The 20,603-nt window shown below is 40.8% G+C and overlaps 1 protein-coding gene across 6 annotated transcripts in view; it reads left to right on the top strand.

Moving 5' to 3' along the window:
- The first annotated feature begins 956 nt into the window (after positions 1–956).
- Positions 957–20,603, top strand: part of NPNT (nephronectin) — an 84,688-nt gene continuing 65,041 nt past the window's right edge. The window contains exons 1-3 of one of the 6 annotated variants that reach the window (XM_040476908.1): positions 957–1,250; positions 3,454–3,554; positions 19,091–19,141. In XM_040476908.1, the coding sequence (XP_040332842.1) occupies positions 1,180–1,250; positions 3,454–3,554; positions 19,091–19,141 (223 nt within the window). In that variant the 5' untranslated portion in view covers positions 957–1,179. The remainder of the gene's footprint in view (positions 1,251–3,453; positions 3,555–19,090; positions 19,142–20,603) is intronic. The other 5 variants (XM_040476903.1, XM_040476876.1, XM_040476892.1 and 2 more) reach the window with 5 other exon arrangements.

Here is a 20,603-nt window from a genome sequence, read left to right as displayed (position 1 = left end):
GTGTTCGAGGAACACATGGAAGTCATGGGCTAGGGAAAGAGAGAGAATAGGAGATTAGGCCTGAGAGGTATGAGAGATGGAGTCATTGGGGCAGGGTTTGAGAAGAGGGATGACTCAAAGGATGTATGTTTTTACGTGCATTTTAGAATGATCGTTGTGTGTTTTCATTTGAACAGTCTTTTAGTACATTATTTTTTACTCTGCAACAGCAGAACAAAGATTGTTTAAAATGGTTTCTAAATGATCTCCCCATGATCAGGCACCACAGGCTGCTAAGTAGTAACAGCCCTCCCTCACTGGCCTGCACGTGCCCCTGGAAGGGCAGCCGTTGCTATCGTTCTAACGTGCTCGAAGTTGAGCTGGCAAAGATAGAAAACAGCCTGCACGTTTCTTCTACAAAACTCGACTGGAGAGCCAAACATTTCTTTCGGTTGGTTACAAAATAAAAAAATATGCCTTTGCCAACTCTGCGGGAGAAGCAAACTCCCGGAGTTTGCCTTTGCTAATTTGTCCAAGTCGTGCAGTCGTGCTGTGGTTTCACTCACTGCAGACACTGCTCAGCTCCAGCCCAACAAACCTCTCCAGTCTTGGGCTTCTCCGCCCCCGGCGGAAGCTGCTGCTAGCCCCTGCGGTCACCACCTGTTCAGGCGGAACCCGCGAAGCGCGCACCTTCGCCCCGGGTCCTTTCCCTCCCCGGCTCACCCTTCCCTGCGGAGCGCCCTGCGTTCCCTCGCCCAGGCCGGGCTTGCAACTTTCCTCGCAGCCTGGCGCCTGCCCCACTTGGCTGGCCCTCAACAGACGCTGCTTCCCTCAGCGCTCCAGCTCCCGAGTTTTCCGCGGCTGGGCCAAGCGCCCACACCCCCGGCCCCGGCCTGGGAGGGCGGTGAGGAGGGCGCACGCGCCCACCCCCACCCCCCTCCGCTCCCTGCGCCCCTCCCCGCGGGCTGCGTAGCTCCCCCTGCAGCACCTCCCCTCGCGGGGAGGGAGCCAGAGGGGGCTCCGGGCGCCGCGCCGCAGACCTGCTCCGGCTGCTCGCCGCGCCGCTCTCTTCCGACAGCTGCAGCAGTCGCCGCGGCGCGCGCAGCTCCTCCCTGGAGCCGAGGGGACGAGCGCGCCTCTCCTCCGCTTCCAGCACCCCCAACCTGTTCCCCGCGCGCAGCGGTGCATTCGCCGCCCGACATGGATTTCCTCCTGGCTCTGGTGCTCGGCTCCTCGCTCTACCTGCAGGCGGCTGCCGAGTTCGACGTGAGGTGGGTTGGGCACCCGGGGCGCCCTCTTCTCCTCCTTCCGGCGCTAATTTCGCGCGCGCGGTGCTGGGGTTCCCTCTCCCCGCCCGGCTGCGAGGTCAGAGAGGAGTCTACCCGGCCAGAAGTTGGGCCACCGCACGGCGTCGGCAGGAGGAGAGCCGTCGAACCGCTCTCCAGACCGGTGGCTGCCCGAGGCTGGGGAGGGCGACCCCTTCGAGTCCCGGAACCCAGTCGCGGCTCCCAGCTCCCGGCTCGGGAATCAGGGCTAGGGAAGGAGAAAGGCTGGAGCCCGGCCCCGGGGCTCGGAGGGCTAGCTCCTAAGCCGAGGTGATGCGCAGGACACCTTTGGTCAGGAAACTCTGGCTCGTGATTTAGATTTCCCTACGACCCTTCCACGGGGAAACTTCCAGGTGCCCGGGCCAGATCCCGGCCTGAACCTGTCAGAGCCGCTCACACAAAGTGTAGGGGCGAGGAAGCGATTGGGCTTCCAGGGAGGACCCGTTTGCCTCCGCACTTGGCTTGCTTGCGGGAGGAGGACTCGAAATAAGGACTGAAAGGCGGGGAGCGCTACGCGTGTGTTTGTGTATGTGTACGCACGCACACACCGCTCACGAGACCTCGGGCGAGCCGGGCTGCAGCGTGCTCTGACAGGTTCCAACAACCCCCGGCTCCGTCGCCGCTGTCACTCAGCCGCTCCCCTGGCGGCGGCGCGCGGCGCTCTCTCCCCGCCGCGGGATCCGCTCTGGCGGGTGTGTTTGTGTGTGTCTGTCGGTCAGGAGGGCGTGCTTGGTTATCCCACCTCCTTGCAATTGTAGACCAGACCCACCCCGAACGCCGAGCGCTGCGGCCGGTGCACAAACCAGGCTGGAGCAGCCGGGAGAGATTTTAACCTGGGTCACACCGCCATCCAGTCTTCCTCTTTCAGAGACCCCCCCCCCCCCCAGCCCCTCCTGGTGGCCTTCTGAGCAGCTCCAAAGACAGCCGCACCTGTTTTCCTTGTAATCTTGGAACGAATCAATTCCACGATTGGTTGGCTTTCTTGTACCTGGAGGGGAACAGGAACCGAGGAGAACCAGTGGAGCGCTTAGAAGAGCTACCGCTTGTTTACCACCTGGTTGGAGGAAATAGAAAGTTCGAGGTTATTTTGTGCTTTGTGCTCGCGGGCATAAGGGGAGATAAAAGAAACGGGAATTGAAAAGATTAGGAGTGTTTAAGAAAATGTGGGTAGCGGCCAGAGGCTGTTTTATTTTATTAAAGCAATTCTTTGCCCACGTGTTGTGCATTTCTGGCACGCACACATTTGCAATAAGAAATACATCACATGGTTTTGCGTTAAGATTTTTAAGGTAGCTTTAATTTTAAAACAGCCAATTAAAATATTGAGCCTGTGGGAGTAAAAAGTCAGGTGTGAATCTAAAAGAAACGATTTACCAAATAAGGTGTCAAAGTGGAACCTGGTGGATAAATTGGTATCCTTGAAATTGAATACTTGTAGTCCTTATTTACATTAATGAGGAAGATAACAGGGATTGTTGATGCAGGAAAGTTTCAAACCACAGGGACACTTGAGATGTTAGCTACACTTTAAACTCTTCCAGGTTTTATTTAGACTTCTTTTTCTAATACTTCTTTATTTTCTGGGAACATTTTCTGCCAAAGAGTCCTATCTCGAAAAGAGATCTGTTTCATTTGATTTTGAGGACGACCATCTTTCTGCCCCTTCCCACATCTTCTCCTTTCCAAGGCAGAAAATGTAAGGCAGATTTTTTTTTTCTTTCTGCTTTGACATGTCATATTATTTAATACTTTTCAGTTTATGATAAATCAGTCAAAACTGGTTTTCCCCCAAATAACAGGTGTGGGTCTTTGAGGAATCTGTTTTATTTCAAGCTTCAGAAACCACCCTGTGAGTGTCAGCCTTGAGAATTCTTGCTTTTAGCTGATGCTATTTCCATATTACAAAGGATCTTCCCCTCCCTTTCACCGTGCTCCTGTGTGTTGTACATATGTTTAACTGTCTGAAATTTGGAACTAGATCACAGCAGAACTATTTTCCTGAGTTTTATCCTTAAATTTCTGCCGGCAGGAAGGAGTTCATAGTAGATTGTTGGGTGTGATTTAAATTCTTTTTTAAAAGTAATACCAGAGGAAATAATTTTTAATTTCAAAAGTATCTTTATTTATTTTGAATCTTTTTGTTTGGTAGGTGGCCCAGGCAAATAGTGTCATCCATTGGCCTGTGTCGTTATGGTGGGAGGATTGACTGCTGCTGGGGCTGGGCCCGCCGGTCCTGGGGACAGTGTCAGCGTGAGTATCCTCTCTGGGAACTTCAGCTCCCTATGGGGTGCGGCTTTCCACCATTATTCATGGCTTCACTCTGCACATCAGTGGGCTCATTACTGAGCAAGACTTGGTGGTGTGGTTCTGACACGGGAGTTTTCAGTTCCTGACTCCTTATCTTGCCTCTTTCAACCGGAGCCAGCTGTACGTAGCAAGGGGCCAGCTTTGTCAGTCACAGAAGAGCCACCTTTGATGCTTTAGCATTTGTCCCCAGTATCCCCAGCTCCTGTTTTCTCATCAGGCTTTTTCTTTTCTGTGCTCCAGACTCTGAGATGGAGGTAAGATAATGAGTCTAGACTGTATTTACACTAAACAGTCTCTGAACCTTATAGCACTAATATAATCCTTACCATACTTGTTGTGGAAGGTAGCCTATTTGTAAAGCCTTTTTTTTTTGAAGTTAGATTGTATTGACTATTCTAAATAGACCACCCACTGTAATCAAATAACACCTCTGAAATAGAATAGTTTTTATTTTCTGTAAGTAATCAACATCATGGAATAAGTGCCACATCAGAGTACTGATTTTTTACCTTTTCCATGGATATTTTAATAGTAGAAATGAGAACCACATCATGGAAGTTTGAGAAATTGGTTCCCAGCAACTGTATTGGGATCTCAAAATTGTATTCTATTCCCCTACAAGAAACTCCACAAATAATCAAGTAAATTTCTGGGCATCTGTCATGTCTGGTGGGATGATGGGAACACAGTTGGATTCCTCATATCCCAGTGCTCAAGAGAAAGGAGCTTAGAGGAATAGAGAAGTGAAGTGAGGAAGGCTGGAGCCAGACAGGGCAGAGCCCTACAGATGTGTTGGCCGTGGGAGGAATAAATTTAAATTCAGGGAAGCTAGGTGTTCCCACAGCTATGTCCATCTTTGAGAATTGTGCATGATATCTGCCCTTAACTTTGCGAAGAAGGAGGGAGAGTAATATTAACAGGTTGACATCTCTGGTTGGAGATGGAAAGGTAAAAGGGGACTAAGGTTTTTCTGTTACCTGCAAGGCACTGGGCTAGACTTTTTGCACTGTTGGGCCATTGCGTCTTTTAATTAAGGGAGATGATGGTAACTCCAGTTTCCAGTAAACAAAAGAACTAGGCAAAGCTGCTGTGCCTGACAGGTTAGTTCTTTTTAAGTTTTTAAACATTTATTCATTTTTGAGAGACAGAGCATGAGCGGGTTTGGGTGGGGGGGGGGGGAGTGCAGAGAGAGAGGGAGACACAGAATCTGAAGCAGGCTCCAGGCTCTGAGCTGTCAGCACAGAGCCCGACATGGGGCTTGAACTCATGAACCGCGAGATCGTGCATGACCTGAGCTGAAGTCGGATGCTTAACCAACTGAGCCGCCCAGACGCCTCTCCACTGGTTAGTTGTTTTTGAGGGAAGATGGTCAAAAAGAAGAAGGGTGCCTGGTGGAATAGTCTTCTGCCCATTATACCACAGTGTCAAGAAGCATTTGCATAGCTGGGGGCCACAGGTGTGGAAATTGAAGAGCAATCCGCTTTTGATAATCAAAGCGTGAAGAGAGGATGGGCTCAGCACACACCACACCGTCCCCAAATAAAAAACATGAGTAGTTTCTTTGCGGGAATGCAGGTAATTTCCCCTTTGCTGCCTTAATTGTCAGGATTATTAAAGTGCTTTGGGGTGTGCAGGGTCCCCCAGCCCTACGGAGGACAAGGCTGTTCTGGCAGAGTGCCCTGAGCAAAGTGGAGCACACTGTCCCTGCAGACAGAGTGGACGGCTGGCAGAGGCGGAGGAGTCCATGCGCACTCTGCCAGATGTGCTAGAAGAATTCCAAGGAGAAAATTCTTCTGTGTCTCAGAGGTTCATCAACCGTGGAGTTCCCCGGAAAGAGCTTCTAAGAGCTGTTTTGCCTTTTTACGTGTAGTTACGTTTTCTCTAGTATACACCAGCTTGGTGACTCTGAATTTAAATGAACGTAAAGACCTTGCACAGTTTCAGTGGCATTACCAAATTTAAACATCCAACATCCGAGGAAGTTCCTAGCAGAGTATTTTTCCCAGCAGAAGTGAGCCACCATTTTATTATTTTCTATACCGTCGTTTTGTTTCTAACAGAGTGTAAAGTGGTGAAGCGTAGTATTTGATAGCATTTATCTTTCTTCCTGTTCCTTGAGAATCTGCGGAAGCTGCTACAATGACATGAGTCAATTATTGAAATGATAATGTTATAAAAATGTATAGATCCTGCACAAATCACAGCTTACCTTAACGGAGAATTGGTGGAAGTTTGAGAGGCAGCATAATGGAGGGGAACATGGACTCTGGAGCTAGACTCCCTGGGTTTAAATTTCAATTCCACTGCTTATTAGCTGTGTGACCTTGAGCAAGTGATTCGACCTCTCTGTGTTTGAGTACAACACCTCATAGGACCATACCTGAGGTGTAAATGAGTTATTTGTAAAGCACATAAAACAATTCCTGGCACAGAGTAAATACTATGTATGTGTTTGATGAAAGTAAAGAAATATAAAGTAATACTTCTATTCAAACAGTTTTGTGGGATGGGACACACCCATGCTATCAGATTCTTTGTTTTCTAGGCATGATAAATGTATTTTTGCATTTATACTGCCAAAATTTAAAAAATGATTCTAAGATTCTCAGTGATACAATAAAATAAAAAGCCTTTAAATTAAAAAGGGCCAGATGGATCTTTACCATTAATATTATAGATGGCAAACTTGTAAAAAAAAAAAAACAACAACAACAAAAAAACAAATTCAAAGATGGATGTTTCCTTGTGTAAGTTTTGTTTTTCCAGAATCCCAGATGGTCCAAATGTCTCTTGTCAGCTTAGAGTTCCCCCCATCTTTGTTTTGCTATAAACAGGTGGAGGAATGTGGGGGCCAGAGGTCAGCTCAAAGTAGGAAGAAGAGCGCCAAAGAGAGGCTTGCTGGGGACAAACAGAAAGCTCCTGATTAGTTTTTAAAGGAAACTTTTAAAAGAATTAAATGTTTTTGTCACTACATTTATTCAAGGAAAAAAATGCCTTGCTGTTCTTTAAACACTTACACTTGTGGGTAATGGATTACCTACAAAACTTCCAGAGAGCTTCTGGGAAATTTACTGTGAAAAATGTTTTTGCCTTTCTGATCCTTCAATTAGTTCTTACCCATGAGGACCGTTCTCCTTTCCTTATCCAAGGTCCCCTGGTTCTTGTGTTTCTGAATGATTCAGTTAGGAATTTTCCTTCAAATTAGCACAGCAAAGCAAAAGGAAACTATTCTTACCTAGACACAGAACCTCCAGATTTATCCCTTAGAAGATGTGTGGAAGTGGGGGGAAGCCATGCCCTCATTATGTTTCTTATCAGCTCTCACGGTCTAGTTCGGTGACCCTTTGGTGTTTAATCCACTTGGTTGAGCATATGTAAGCCATTTTGACTCTATTCATGTGAGTCAAATATATGTATTTACATAGAACATGCTGCTTTTCATGTTCACTTGCTACTTTCCTTTACATGGGCTTGTTTGGAGAGGCCAGTTGACTTTGCAGGGTGCTAGTGTTGCTCAGCCTCTGCCCCAGGTCACGGTGTCTAGCCACCAAGCCTCCGTCAGGCAGACTTCTCATCCTTCCCGCAGGGACTGAGGAAGGAAGGATGCTACCCAGACAGGCAGAGGAGCTGTCTTCCTGCTTCCTGCCCATGCCACCTGACATTCTATCCCAACGTTCCTGCCTGGCTGTGGAAAGTAAGACCTAGTCCAGAAACAGGCAGATTGTGTTTTCACAGTCCTTTTAGAGGGCATACCCTTGCCTTCTCTCTATCCTTTGATTCTTTGTTTTATATTCTTTTAAAGAAGTTTTTATTTAACTTCCAGTTAGTTAACATACAGTGTAATATTTCAGGTGTACAATATAGTGATTCAACACTTCCATACAGTACCTGGTGCTCATCACCACTGGTGCCCTCTTTAATCCCCATCATCTATGTAACCTATCCCTCCACCTACCTCCGTTCTTGACTCTTAAACAGGTATCTACATATTGAGAATTCAAAACTTGACTTCTAATTGTCTTGGGCTTTATCTTCATCGACTGTTGATTGTGACTCTTTATGGTAAAGGGAAATTTTCTTAATCACAACACACTGATAGTTCTATATGTACAGCGCACAGCACCTTAATTAGATTTGTCACAAAATACTTGTTTCTTGTTCTGTAATTCTGTTCCTTCACTTTCCCATCGTATTAATGGTATACTTCGTTTTAGTGATTTCAACAATTTCTCCTGACAAGTGGAGATCTCTGTACAAAAGATTTCTCAGGGGCTGTGTATTTTATTTAAAACAACCGCGTATGCTGTGGAACCAGCTCTTAACTGAAAGCACCAGATGGTTTGGGACACCTGAGTGTCTCTGACTTCTATACCTGGTTAGCTAGTTAACTTTTCTCAGCTGCAGTCTTTTTATTTTACAAGTAGATCTCTCAGATGCGTTGCAGCTCTGAACTCCATCTGAGAGCTTCCTTAAGGCAGAAAGAGTGTGGAGGTTAAATATTGTATTTCTACGTGGTTGTCTTTTGGTTTACTTTACTTAGACATTTGGTTGTATACGTAGCTATGACAGTAGTGTTTCCGTCGAAAGCATTCTTTAGAGGTGTGAAGAAAAATCCAAAATACAAGTTCTGTGTTTCGACAAAGATCGTCAGTTTCTGAGTTCTTTGGCGGTCACTGAGCATTTTGTGGTTTCTGAAGGAAATTACATGAATTCGGGTGGTTTTGTATCATTTTTCCTTAAAACGAGGCAAAATGCAGATGTTCTGTTATGTTTTTCTGAAGGTTTTTGGAACGATATAAAACCTATACCTAGAGGTTGACTTTGTTAGTTCTAAACCTCATTTCTTCCCACCTCTTCCCTGAGGTTAGCAAAGGCTAAAACTGTACAATTGTCCTGGAAAGTGAAACTTTTGAATTCTTATCAACGTTAAATAAATTTATAGGCTAGTGTGACATAGGGACCGAGAAACAGTAATTTATTCTGAAACTATGTTGGAGTTGTCAAATAATTTTGCTGGATAATACATATTACTGGCTAAGGATTGTGGACCACTGGAAAGACTGAAGAGCTAATTGTTAAATTTTTTCTGTACTTCAAATGAAAAGGTTATTAGTTTTAGTAGAGATTTTGATTTAGTCAGTGAAACATTTAGATTTCATATTTCATTTGTTACTTGTATCTAGGTTGAGAAACTTGAAATGGAACGTGATTTATTGATTTTTGTTCCCTATACTGGTTTCCTGTCCTCAGTCACATAATTATATAGATTACACCTTTCTTTGATTATTGAGATTTTGAACATTTTTCTTTGAAATAATCAAGAGTGAATGAGAAATACTGGAATTGGCTTTGAAGGGCACACATAGTGCTCCCCCAAAGAGAGGTTATTCCTAGTGAGTGCCTTTCCATGTTTAGTCAACAGCGATAGCAACCTCCATTGAATGTGAGAGATAAACCTTTTTATGCTCATACAGTCATATGTGCAGGAGAAACTGGGAGTCTCAGGTGGGAGCTGTGTTGAAAATGGCCGGCAGGTCCTGGGTCCAGTTTAATGGAGCTGGGCACACTTCACTATTTTAAAGTTGTTAGCTTCCTCCTCTATTTTGGGGGTGGGTATGCATATTTTTGGTTCTTTGCTTTTGGGTTTTTTGGGGGTTGTTTTGTTTTGTTTTTGTGGTAGGAGTAAAAGCATTTCAGTGGGCAATCTTATAACTACTTTTCAGCACGAAACCCGCATCTCCAAATCCTCAGGAAGTGGAGTTTTTAAGATTATTCAACTACCACTTTCCATGAAAAGGTTATTTAAGAACACCATGTACTTTGAGTAACTTCAAGTGGTCTTGGAATGCAGATTCCAGACTAAAATCAGTGTTGAAGAAGTTTGACCTTTTCAAACAGGTAGTTTTTGAGTATGTGGAGTCTTGAAAGTTAAGTTTCCCAGAAATGACTTTGTTTTTTCATTCTCTTCTGATCTTTATATAATACTTTTAAGATTTACTGATTCCCTAAGATCCCTTCATAGAGTTAATCTGGAAAGGCCTTAACCTTTATGGATTGGAAATGTTAGTGCTTCACAAGCTGGGACGTCAGGCCACGTAAAGGGAAGCACTCTCGTCGCTGCACAGCCAGCTGCTTCAGAGTGCATGTACACGTCCACACTGGTACCAAGGAGGCACTTCTGGCCCCTGAAACAACACTATGTTTCTGCTTGAGAACTTGTGGATAAGCTTTGAAAAATACAGGTGTTTTCCTCCCTCATTCCCTGTTACAGCAAATGTAATAGCATTTTTGAAGGGTGCATTTTATCTGTAGAATTCAGGTTATATGCATTTTGAGTCCTTTGAATCAACTGAATGCTTTTAAAGCGATAATCCAGTGATGTTGAGGGAGTCCATGCAGCATCCCTTGGTGAGTAATGGAAGATATCTATCACAGGGGCTGGGCCTTCATCATGCTGAAGATGAAAGGGAGGGAGAGGAAGGTTCTGACAGCCTAATCCTCATTACTCCCCCTTCCTTCCTCACCACCACACATAGATATTGTCACCCCTTTCCCACCAGTTTGATGCAGGTTAAAATGTTTTCCCCATCAATCTTCTAAAAATATTTATTTTGTCAGAGAAAATGCACTTATTTTTTTTCATATATCCCTCCTCAAGAGCAATGAATATTATCAGCTTTTTGTGTACCTTTCAGAAAGATTTTACATACTTATGGACAAATTCCTATATCTTCTCTACCCCATCTCTTTTGTCCAAATGAAAGGCATACTGTATACATTGTTCTGCACCTTGCTTCTTTCCCTTAACAATATATCTTGGAAAGCTTTCTTTATTATCAGTATATGAAGAGCCTGGTCACTTTTTTTTAAAATGGATTTGTAATACTCTATTACATGGCTGTATCATAATTTATTAATCAGTTTCTTCTTGATGGACATTTGCGTTGATTCTAATCTTTTACTAATATAATTCTAAAATAAGTAACCTTGAATATACAGTGAAGAAATATTGTTTTGGATGTGTCCTAGTATTTTCTACATATGCGTTTGTAGTTTTGACTCATTGTTCAAAGGTTTCTTACATGGTAGTTAGTAGGTGATGGAAAAGACTGGATTGCACTGCTGACTTAAGGCTCTGGCAATTCTGTATCCAGAACCTGATATGTTGCTTGATTCTAGGCTACTCTGATCCCTGCTCTTTCCCTCCAAAACCCCTCTGATAAGTCAGTGAAGGACGCTTTGTCCCCCCTTTTCATCTGTTTCTTCTTCACCAGAGGCAACTGTCTGATATTGTGAGGATGGAGTGAGGTTTGTCTGTTTGCCAGGATTTCCACCAGGATTTAAAAGTGACTTTAAAACCATAGAGGTGTAACTTTTCTATTAGTTATTCTAACCTTTATCTTAATTGTAAACTTAAATCATTTTATTTTAAAAATTAAATGCATGCCTAAGTCAAATATTAAAAGACTCGAAGACAGGGAGAGGGTAGTGAAAGTAAGCCTTTCTAACTTCCTTATTTTTCTGACACCTAGTTCCAACCCCCAGGAACTGTTTCTTAGTGATATTTGCAGAGATTTCTAAGCAATTGCAAAATTATCTTTGTTCATAAATTGATAACACAAAATAGGATTATTCTCTATCTTCTTTTCTCATATATTGCATTTTGGAGATCAGTCCTTATCAGTTCATGTAAGCATGACTCATTCTTTTTTTTTTTTTAATTTTTTTTTTTAACGTTTATTTATTTTTGAGACAGAGAGACAGCGCATGAACAGGGGAGGGGCAGAGAGAGAGGGAGACACAGAATCTGAAACAGGCTCCAGGCTCTGAGCGGTCAGCACAGAGCCCGACGCGGGGCTCGAACTCACGGACGGCGAGATCATGACCTGAGCCGAAGTCGGACGCTTAACCGACCAAGCCACCCAGGCGCCCCCATGACTCATTCTTTTAATTGGTTGTACAGTTTAGCATTATATGGCTGTACCTAATTAACTTAAAAATCCCTATCTATGCACATTTAAGTGATTTTCAGTATTTTGGTTTTATGAAATGTGTTTCAGTCAGTATCTTTACATATGCATCATCACTGTTACATACATTTAGATGTGGGAGAGTTACAGGGACATCCTACTCTTATGTAAGTACAGTAATCGAAGAACTCTCATTTTACTTTTATAAATTATCTGATAAAAATATGTAACTTAAAGGAGATTCAATCATGCATAATATTACACAGTGGAAACCTTCCTTTTAGCCACTTCTTATTTTTGATTCCTTAGAAGAGAGTTTAAAAATAATAGAATTGGGGGGCGCCTGGGTGGCGCAGTCGGTTAAGCGTCCGACTTCAGCCAGGTCACGATCTCGCGGTCCGTGAGTTCGAGCCCCGCGTCGGGCTCTGGGCTGATGGCTCAGAGCCTGGAGCCTGTTTCCGATTCTGTGTCTCCCTCTCTCTCTGCCCCTCGCCCGTTCATGCTCTGTCTCTTTCTGTCCCAAAAATAAATAAACGTTGAAAAAAAAATTAAAAAAAAATAATAGAATTGGTTTCTTTGTTTCTATTTGTTTATGTTCTACCTTGTTTGGGGAAGGAGATGAAGATGGCTTCCAGGAATGCATGCAATAGAAAAACAGAATTAACAAGGGCTAGGGGAAGGAAAAAAAGGATACAGTAAAAGATAAGTTGTTGGGAGGAGAGTTATTATTAAAATATAGATATGTAAGACTTGGGTCCTAAATATGTCTTCTAATTTGGCTCTTAGCTTCCGGTAGCCAAAGGAAAAAGAAAAGTGTTATTTTCATACAATTCATGATGTTTGTTACAGGATAATTAGACGAGTTTTGGGGGGAAATTATGGCTTTTCCCACATGTAAACTTTCATGTGGTCCCTCACAGAGCAGTAGTGAATGGTGGAGTGGAAGGGGCCACAGCAACATTTCTGTCCTGAAGGGAGAGGGAGAGGGAGGGAGAGGGAGAGGAGGGAGAGCCTGGCGCAGGGCTTGATCTCAGGAACCTGGAGATCACGACAGCTGAACTGCTGAAATCAAGAGGTGGAGTCAGACTCTCAACTGACTGATCCACCCGGGTGCACCTGGTGGTGGTTTTACAAAGCTATTTCCTAGAAGATCCTCTGATCTAAGATGAGGACTTTAATTTTATTTTTAATGTTTTCATTTATTTTTGAAGGAGAGAGAGGGGGAGACACAGAATCCGAAGCAGGCTCCAGGCTTTGAGCTGTCAGCACAGAGCCAATGCGGGGCTCAAACCCACAAACTGTGAGATCATGACCTGAGCCAAAGTCAGACGCTCAACCCCTCAACCGACTGAGCCACTCAGACGCCCCGAGAACTTTAAAAGCACAGTTCATGGGAAGTTTAAGAAGCATTATCTACATATTTAGTTTCTGATAGCTCAGTCCAGCCCAGAATAGCGTGATTTGTGAAGTCTTTAGGACTTTTAGGACAATTCCAGGTTAGAAAAGACAGTTTGAAGTTAGGGTCTCTCTCAGTGTGCTGAAGTTTGCTGTATTATCAAAGTCTATTCCATACTGCTTGCTTGTTTGCTGGCTTGCTCTCTCTCTCCCCTTCCCTCCTTCCTTCCTTCCTTCCTTCCTTCCTTCCTTCCTTCCTTCCTTCCTTCCTTCCTTCCTATTTTAAAGATCAGTCAACAGTTTATAGAGTTGGTATCCAGAGGCATTGTAAATGGAGTGCAGATAGATGTCTTCTATTAACGAGTATAGAGGGGTTCTGCAAATAAGTCAGTGGAAGATTTTTTTTTTTTTATCAATTTTGTATGAGTTACTTTTGTATTCATTGGATATCAGCACAAAAGCTTATCAACATTTTGCTATGGCTTAATTCATTTCTAAGCAATTATGGGTTGGGATAAAAGATGAGGCACAAACATTGCCTCCAGGCATCATTTATCCTACATGAGCTGTTAAATGAAATAGGGCCAGTGAACCCAGGAACATCAAACTCCTTGACCAGTGCTCATTTCCCCAAAGCTCCTGATTGTTGCAGATGTTCAAAGGAGCCAAAATGACCCTTAGTTTTTTTTTTTAATTTTTTTTTAACGTTTATTTATTTTTGAGACAGAGAGAGACAGAGCATGAACGGGGGAGGGGCAGAGAGAGAGGGAGACACAGAATTGGAAACAGGCTCCAGGCTCCGAGCCATCAGCCCAGAGCCTGACGCGGGGCTCGAACTCACGGACCGTGAGATCGTGACCTGAGCTGAAGTCGGACGTTTAACCGACTGAGCCACCCAGGCGCCCCAAAATGACCCTTAGTTTTTATCCCAGTTTCCCTGGATCTCATGAAGGGCTGCTAAGTAAGTCACTTAGGCCTGAATAGACTCAAAGTGGAATCTGTGGTAAGTACTCTTCAGGTTCCTAACCAGACTCAGACTTGACTCCTTTTCACTGGGGTGTGAGGAAGAACTGATTCTCCTGCAGTCCTCAAGCCCCAGGGGGCAATGGAGCCTAGAACCCTAGTGCACACAGGTCCTCAGAGAATCTCTCTCTCTCAAAGGAAGATAGCTCAGTGTGTGGCTTAAGAGGGCACCAATCAGTCAGTACCCCATCTCCTCAGGAGAAGCAGAGAAAGGAGCTTTGAATGCCTTTCCTCAGAGGTCAATACCAACCAAGACTCTAACCTGAGAATGGTTACCTGTGTCAGTCAACCTAGAAGGGAGCTAAGAAGTTTACATTGCTCAGGCCAAGACCTTCCCTTTTTTTTAATGGGAACAAGTAAATGATCGGTTCTCAAAAATCATACAATGCAGCCAAAATAATGTGGCTTGAAAACATTTCAAAGTGATATCAGTCACTACAACCATAGAAAAATATCAGTAGCATAGGCCTAATGTGATTGACGGTGCATCCTTGGGGATCTATCAGGGCAAATTAGTTGCAAAATGTATACCTAGTTACTAAAAATTGATTTGTTACTAACTATAGAGTTCAGTTAAATAATACCAAATTAAAGAAATTTTCCATTTTAACACTCCATAGCTTTTAACTTTTCTGATTTCATCACTTAATTAATAGTAGTGGATAATTAGATAATTATGGTCATAATAGAATTTCTAATAAAATTACTAATAAAGCCAGCATAAAGGAATGCATTAACATTGAAGCCCAGATAGGATAAAGTTTTATTATGTGTGGTAAAAGAGTGACAGATATTTATGTGTTCTTTCAATTTTCTTTCATAGATTTCTTAAGAATTTTAGTATAACTTAGTCTGATGAAACAATGTTAAGTGAACTTGTTACTATGGAGGGGAAATTTATCAATAGGCCAGGCAGTTTCTTAGCTTTAGAATATAGTAGTTGACTTTGGGGAAAAAAATTTTTTTTCTAGTTATATTTTATTAGAAACCCTCATTTTCTGCCGTACATTGATTGAAAGCTGGAGAGATCTCCTTGGTAGGTACTAAGTGTCAGGAGAGAGTCAATTTGCCACTAGTTACTTGCATGTGGATAATCTAGAGTCAGTTAAATTTTATTTTTTTTAAAAGTTCGTTTGTTTTTAGAACACATGCTCCTGTGGCGAGTGCATGCAGGAGACAGACAGAGAGAGAGGGAGAGAGAGAATCTGAAGGAGGCTCTGCACTGTCAGGGTCAAGCCCAATGAACCCATGAGATCATTACCTGAGCCGAAGTCAAGAGTTGGATGCCCAACTGACTGAGCCCCCCAGGTGCACCTAGAGTCAATTAAATTTTCAAACTGAACATTTCATTTGGTCAGTACCTTTTTAACCTTTCTGTAGATTAATGATATAAATTCTCCAGAACTGATGTGTTTTCCTAAAGTAGCATCATCAGATCACAAGATTAGGGTTGGCTTTTGTACATATTATTGATTTCTGGTGAAATTTTAGGAAATATGTCATGGTTTAAATTTGCAGTGATGTACACAAAGGAAGAAACAATTGGAAATTTCTGGATTTACGCTTACTTTGCCAAAAACAATGTTTCTTTCCCAAAAATCTTTAGCCTTATTTTCTAGAGTTCTTTTCTTAGAGTTCTCAAATTCAGTTTCTAAGAGAGATCCCTAAATGGTCAAAGGTATGTGTTGTGACATTTATGGAAATTACCTCCGTAGACCGACATCCAAATATAAGCTTCCTGCCACCCAAAATATTTTTCTAAAGCCTTTGGTACCTCCTGTTTTATTTCAGTGTTAAAATTTGTAGGTACTTAGTCAAATGTTTGCATGCCCACAAATAGCAAATAGGTAAACACAAATTGTAGCTCTTACCTTATTGTGTTTTGTTTTTTTTTTTAACATGCATGGGTGCTTAGAGTTGATTTTATATACACTTACTATGGTAATAGCTTCTAATGGATAAATCGTCCCATGTTCAATATGGTTACATAAAGATTTCATGGTGTTTCACATAGATAATGGTGGTTTAAGGTCCTTTGTCCCTTGGATTGAGTTTTAAAATCATCGATGAATTAAAAGATTCATCGTATCTTAGTGTCTGTGTACAGTCAAGAACTAAGACATTCCCATGTATAGTTTCTTTTCCCAACTAAGGCAGAAAAAAATTTTTTTGAAACAATTGGGAGAGTTGGGGGAAAACTATAAAGGAATGATTTGTAGCTTTGTTAAATGTTCTGTTCTCTAATCTTCTGTTGGATTCTGATGAATTCTGTAGCTCTAAGACTTACAAAGTAGTGGGCTGAAAGTTGGGATCATCCAAATTACTCAAAATACACTGTTCATGGGATCTGTTGTCCTGGATATTGATGCTTTAAATGTCCAGTGTTGGATTGTTGTCTATGAATAGAGTTTGCCAGGCTAATATATAAATTTTTTTGACAATGAGAAATGTAGTGTGAAATTTAAGGTTACGTTGTAGAGAAGTTTTTAGATTTACTACTTTTTCTAGCTGCAGATTAGGGTTGAGAGGTAGAAGTGCAGTGTCAGGGAGGACCTTTTCCTTTCATGCATGTACCTGGCACTTGTCACCTGTAAAATGTGCATATGTCATGCTGTGCTCTTTGCTTAAGAGGCTGTGCGACTCCTGTCTGGAGCATGTGGTAATTTTATCAGTCTTAGTCTGGGACATTTCATCATTTGCTTTTCTAAGGTTATGCTTGACCTAGCATTTGTGCATTTTGTAATTAATTTACAGTGAAGTAAACCATACACTAGAAAATAGGCATACATTTGGATAATAGGTGGGCTCAGTTCTTTAGGGTTTCTCATCCCTCATTTTTTTTTTAATATTCAAAACCTAGGATTGACTTCATATCTGTAAACCTGTGTTTTGCAGGCCAGAAAAACTAATCTCCAAATAGTTTAGTTTCTCTGGATTATGTTGGTCACAATTTCATAAAATCATCGTGTGCTTATTATTTTTAACCATGCCTCATATCACCGAGAGCCCTCAACAAAGTTCATCACAGCAACGCTCAGGTGAAATGAAACAGTGGTTCTTGGGCAGGTCACAGGAAAGTTCTAGACTTGTAAACTATGAGTGGCTTGGCTTTGCTGTCAGGTTGCATGTATTTGCTACCGTGGCTGTTTTACAATGGCTGTGGAGAAACAGATTAGCAGGAGAAGATGGGGCAGATATTTCCATACTATGTGCTGCTAATGAATCCTATTTTAGTGCTTCTCACAGTGGTCTTTATATCACAAAAAATACACGTAGGGCATTTATTTTTGGCGGCTTTCACAAAAATTGTGGCGACAGTTGCTTGTGAAAATTTCCTTATGCATCAGTAGAGGCTAGACCCCAGAAACTTCTTGGAAATAGTCTACTCCGGGTTTAACATTGCTTTGACTTAAAATGCAGTTTTGTATAGTTTTCAAAATGCAAATTTTAAAACATGGGCTAAAATCTCATGCTAGAAGTCTTATTTAATGGATATACATATCGATACCATACATTTTACTAATCTATGTGCGTCAAGGCTGACTTACGTAAAGTAGGAGAAATGTGACCCAACTTAAGATATTAGAAGACAAAAGTAAACTATACAGAACTGTTTGGCTGCTTTGTACTAATATAACGAGTTAGAAAGTAATGATGTTTGCTATTCTTTATTGTTTACCTTTATTTAAAATCATTTTATTTTTCTCGATAAATTTGATTATTTACAATTGGCAATTAAAGAGTATTAAAGAAACGGTATCCTTTTATATTTTTTCCTTATAATACATAACCATAGGCATAAACAATTGTCCTTAATATGTGATCCAGAATGTAATTTGCAATTTATGCTTTGATTTATTTTCAGCCTTTTGCTAAAATTGTACCTGATATATTCATTATTCTATTTTAAGAAATGTGTCAACATCAAGATATGGTGAGTTCTTTTAAAGTTAACATCAACAACAATAAGATACAAAACACTAATTTATTATGAACCTGACCAATATGAAAAATATCTCTAACAAGCATATATGTATATATAGACACACATATATGTATATGTGTGTCTGTATGTATATATATATATATGTGTTTGTGTGTGTATATATTAAGATATATGTATATATATATATATATATATGAAAAAATATGTGCCTTTAAAAATACAGAACAATAATTCTGGATCAATAGTTAAATTATTGTGTCAAATTGGGCTTAGAATATTTTTCATCTGGTATTACCCTAAAAAAAGGCTTCATTCACTGAATTTTAATTTATGAAAATAAGTACATAAATCAAAAGTTAAAGCCGATATTTTACGCCTTAAAGAAGGAAGGTATTAATCCACAAAGAAGTAAAAAATCCTCTCTTCCCTTACCTCTAGGACCTCTAGGCTGGTCAAATCCTAACCATTATTAGTATTGTTTCAAGTTTCTTCCGTTTACTTTCATTAAACCGGGTTATTTATGTATCTTCAAGTGAAATGGCTGAGCTTTCACGGTAATTCTTGTTGCTATTGACAACCAAAGCAGCCATGCAAGAAGAAAATGCTGTGGAAGGAAAGAAAAAACAAACCTTAATATTTCCTCCCCAAAGTTGGAGAGAGAAGGGAACACAAAATATGTAAGAAACAGGTAAGTAAAGATCTATCCATTTAAAAACTACCAGCCTTGGTTACTAATTGATTCACAGTTCTAATTTTTTTCAGATATTTTGTCCAACACTCATTTAAATAAAAGGATACTGTCTCTTGGGACCAAAAATTAATATTCTGAAAATGAAAAATTGGATTGGAAAGGTACAGTGCCGTGAGCGGTCTGAAATCTTCTAATTTAGAATTTGGACTATGAAAGAATAGCACAACTTCACTTGGTTAATATTTTTGTTACAAAATGTTTTTTAATGACAAAATGGTGACTAAAATATTACTATTTTAAACATGTCCTAGATTTTTTTTTTTTGTTTCAGAAAAGCACTGAGAGTTGAATATGTGTAAGTCTCCGGGAATGTAACAAGTTGCTAAATACCCAAGTCCAGCCTCCTTACAGAGAAAAGATCTGGAATTTCTTTTTTTGGACATTTGTTTTGCAGCTTTCTACGTCTTAAGGCAGAGAATAGCCAGGATAAGGTGCCAGCTCAAAGGTTAGATGAACATATTTCTTGAAATAATTTTGGCTAATCTATGTCTTGAAAGGCATAACCTCTAAATAATAACTTTACAAAGCTATCAATAAAACTTAACCTTAGTTGTGTTTTTGAGTTGCCTTTTTTGGGGAAAACTATATTTTTTAGAGATGTACTTACTCTTCATAATTATGTAAGTTAATTTTATTTCAGTTATTACATTAAACTTTTCCCTTTCAGTTTATAATTCCTTTCTCCTGTCTTATGAATCTAATAAATTGACCTCCATTCTAACTTAAAGGACAGTTTATATTTTTAATACTTAAAGAAGCAAATTTTAAAAAAGTGCACCAAATGAAATTACTAACACCAGCCTATCATTAACCTGAGGGAATTGTATCTCATATCATTAAATCTCTGTGGAAGAATTCAGGTAAGAAATATTTTTATTGTGTAAAATATAAAAGATGTTATAATAGGACTTAGCAGTGTTCATGTTGTTTTGGTACAAAAAAGGTTCCTCATTTAAAATATTTTTGGAAGTGAATAATGTCACTTAACAAATCACCCTTATGACACTTTAGTGGAAGATTCTGGTGAAATAGGTGAAATTCTCTTTAGTGGAATTGGGGCCAAGAAGGCAATGTACTTTAAACTGATAGATAAAAGACACTAGCACATGTCATAGAAAATGTTTTTAAAAGAGGATTTTAATAAAAACATTTTGGGGAAAATTTGATAGTGCTAGAAGTAAAAGTTAAAGGGTTTCTTTGTTCAAGGGGATTTAAAAATAATCACAGTGTATGTATTTTATAGTTAGTAAGAGTTAATAGGTTTAACTAGCAGAACTACGGCTGAAGTTAAGGAAGCAATGCCAGAGAAAGTGCTGTTGAGCCTTGAACAATAGAGGTTTGAATGCACCGGTACACTTATGCATGGATTTGTTAAAAATACAGTACAGTACGATAAATGTATTCTCCTTTCTTAATAACATTTTATTTTCCCTAGCTTGCTTTATTGTAAGAATACAGTATGTAATATATATAGCATAAAATAGGTGTTAATCAACTGTTTATGTTATCGGTAATGCTTCCAGTCAAAAATAGGCTATCAGTAGTTAAGTTCTTGGGGAGTCCAAAGTTATACACAGAATTTTGAGTGCAAGGCGGTTGGCACCCCTAACCCCTGTGTTGTTTAAGAGTGAACTGTGGAATGTGTCACCAACAGACCTAGGTTCAGGACCTATTCCTGTGACTTACCAATTATAAGATAATAGACATTTTATTTAACTTTTCTGAGCCACAATTTCCTAATCACTAGATCTACTTTGCAAATTGTCACTGTCTATGGGTGCCTCATGCAGAACAATTCTTGATAAATGTTTGCTGTTATTAGTGTGTGGTCAATATGTAGAACATATAGAGTGTAATGATATATAACTATATATGGAATACTTTGAACACCTTAGTGTTTGACTAGG

The sequence above is a fragment of the Herpailurus yagouaroundi genome, unplaced genomic scaffold (genome assembly GCF_014898765.1).
Source record: "Herpailurus yagouaroundi ecotype Mexico unplaced genomic scaffold, PumYag 28, whole genome shotgun sequence".
NCBI lineage: Eukaryota > Metazoa > Chordata > Mammalia > Carnivora > Felidae > Herpailurus > Herpailurus yagouaroundi.
This window is presented reverse-complemented; position numbering and strand designations above follow the sequence as displayed.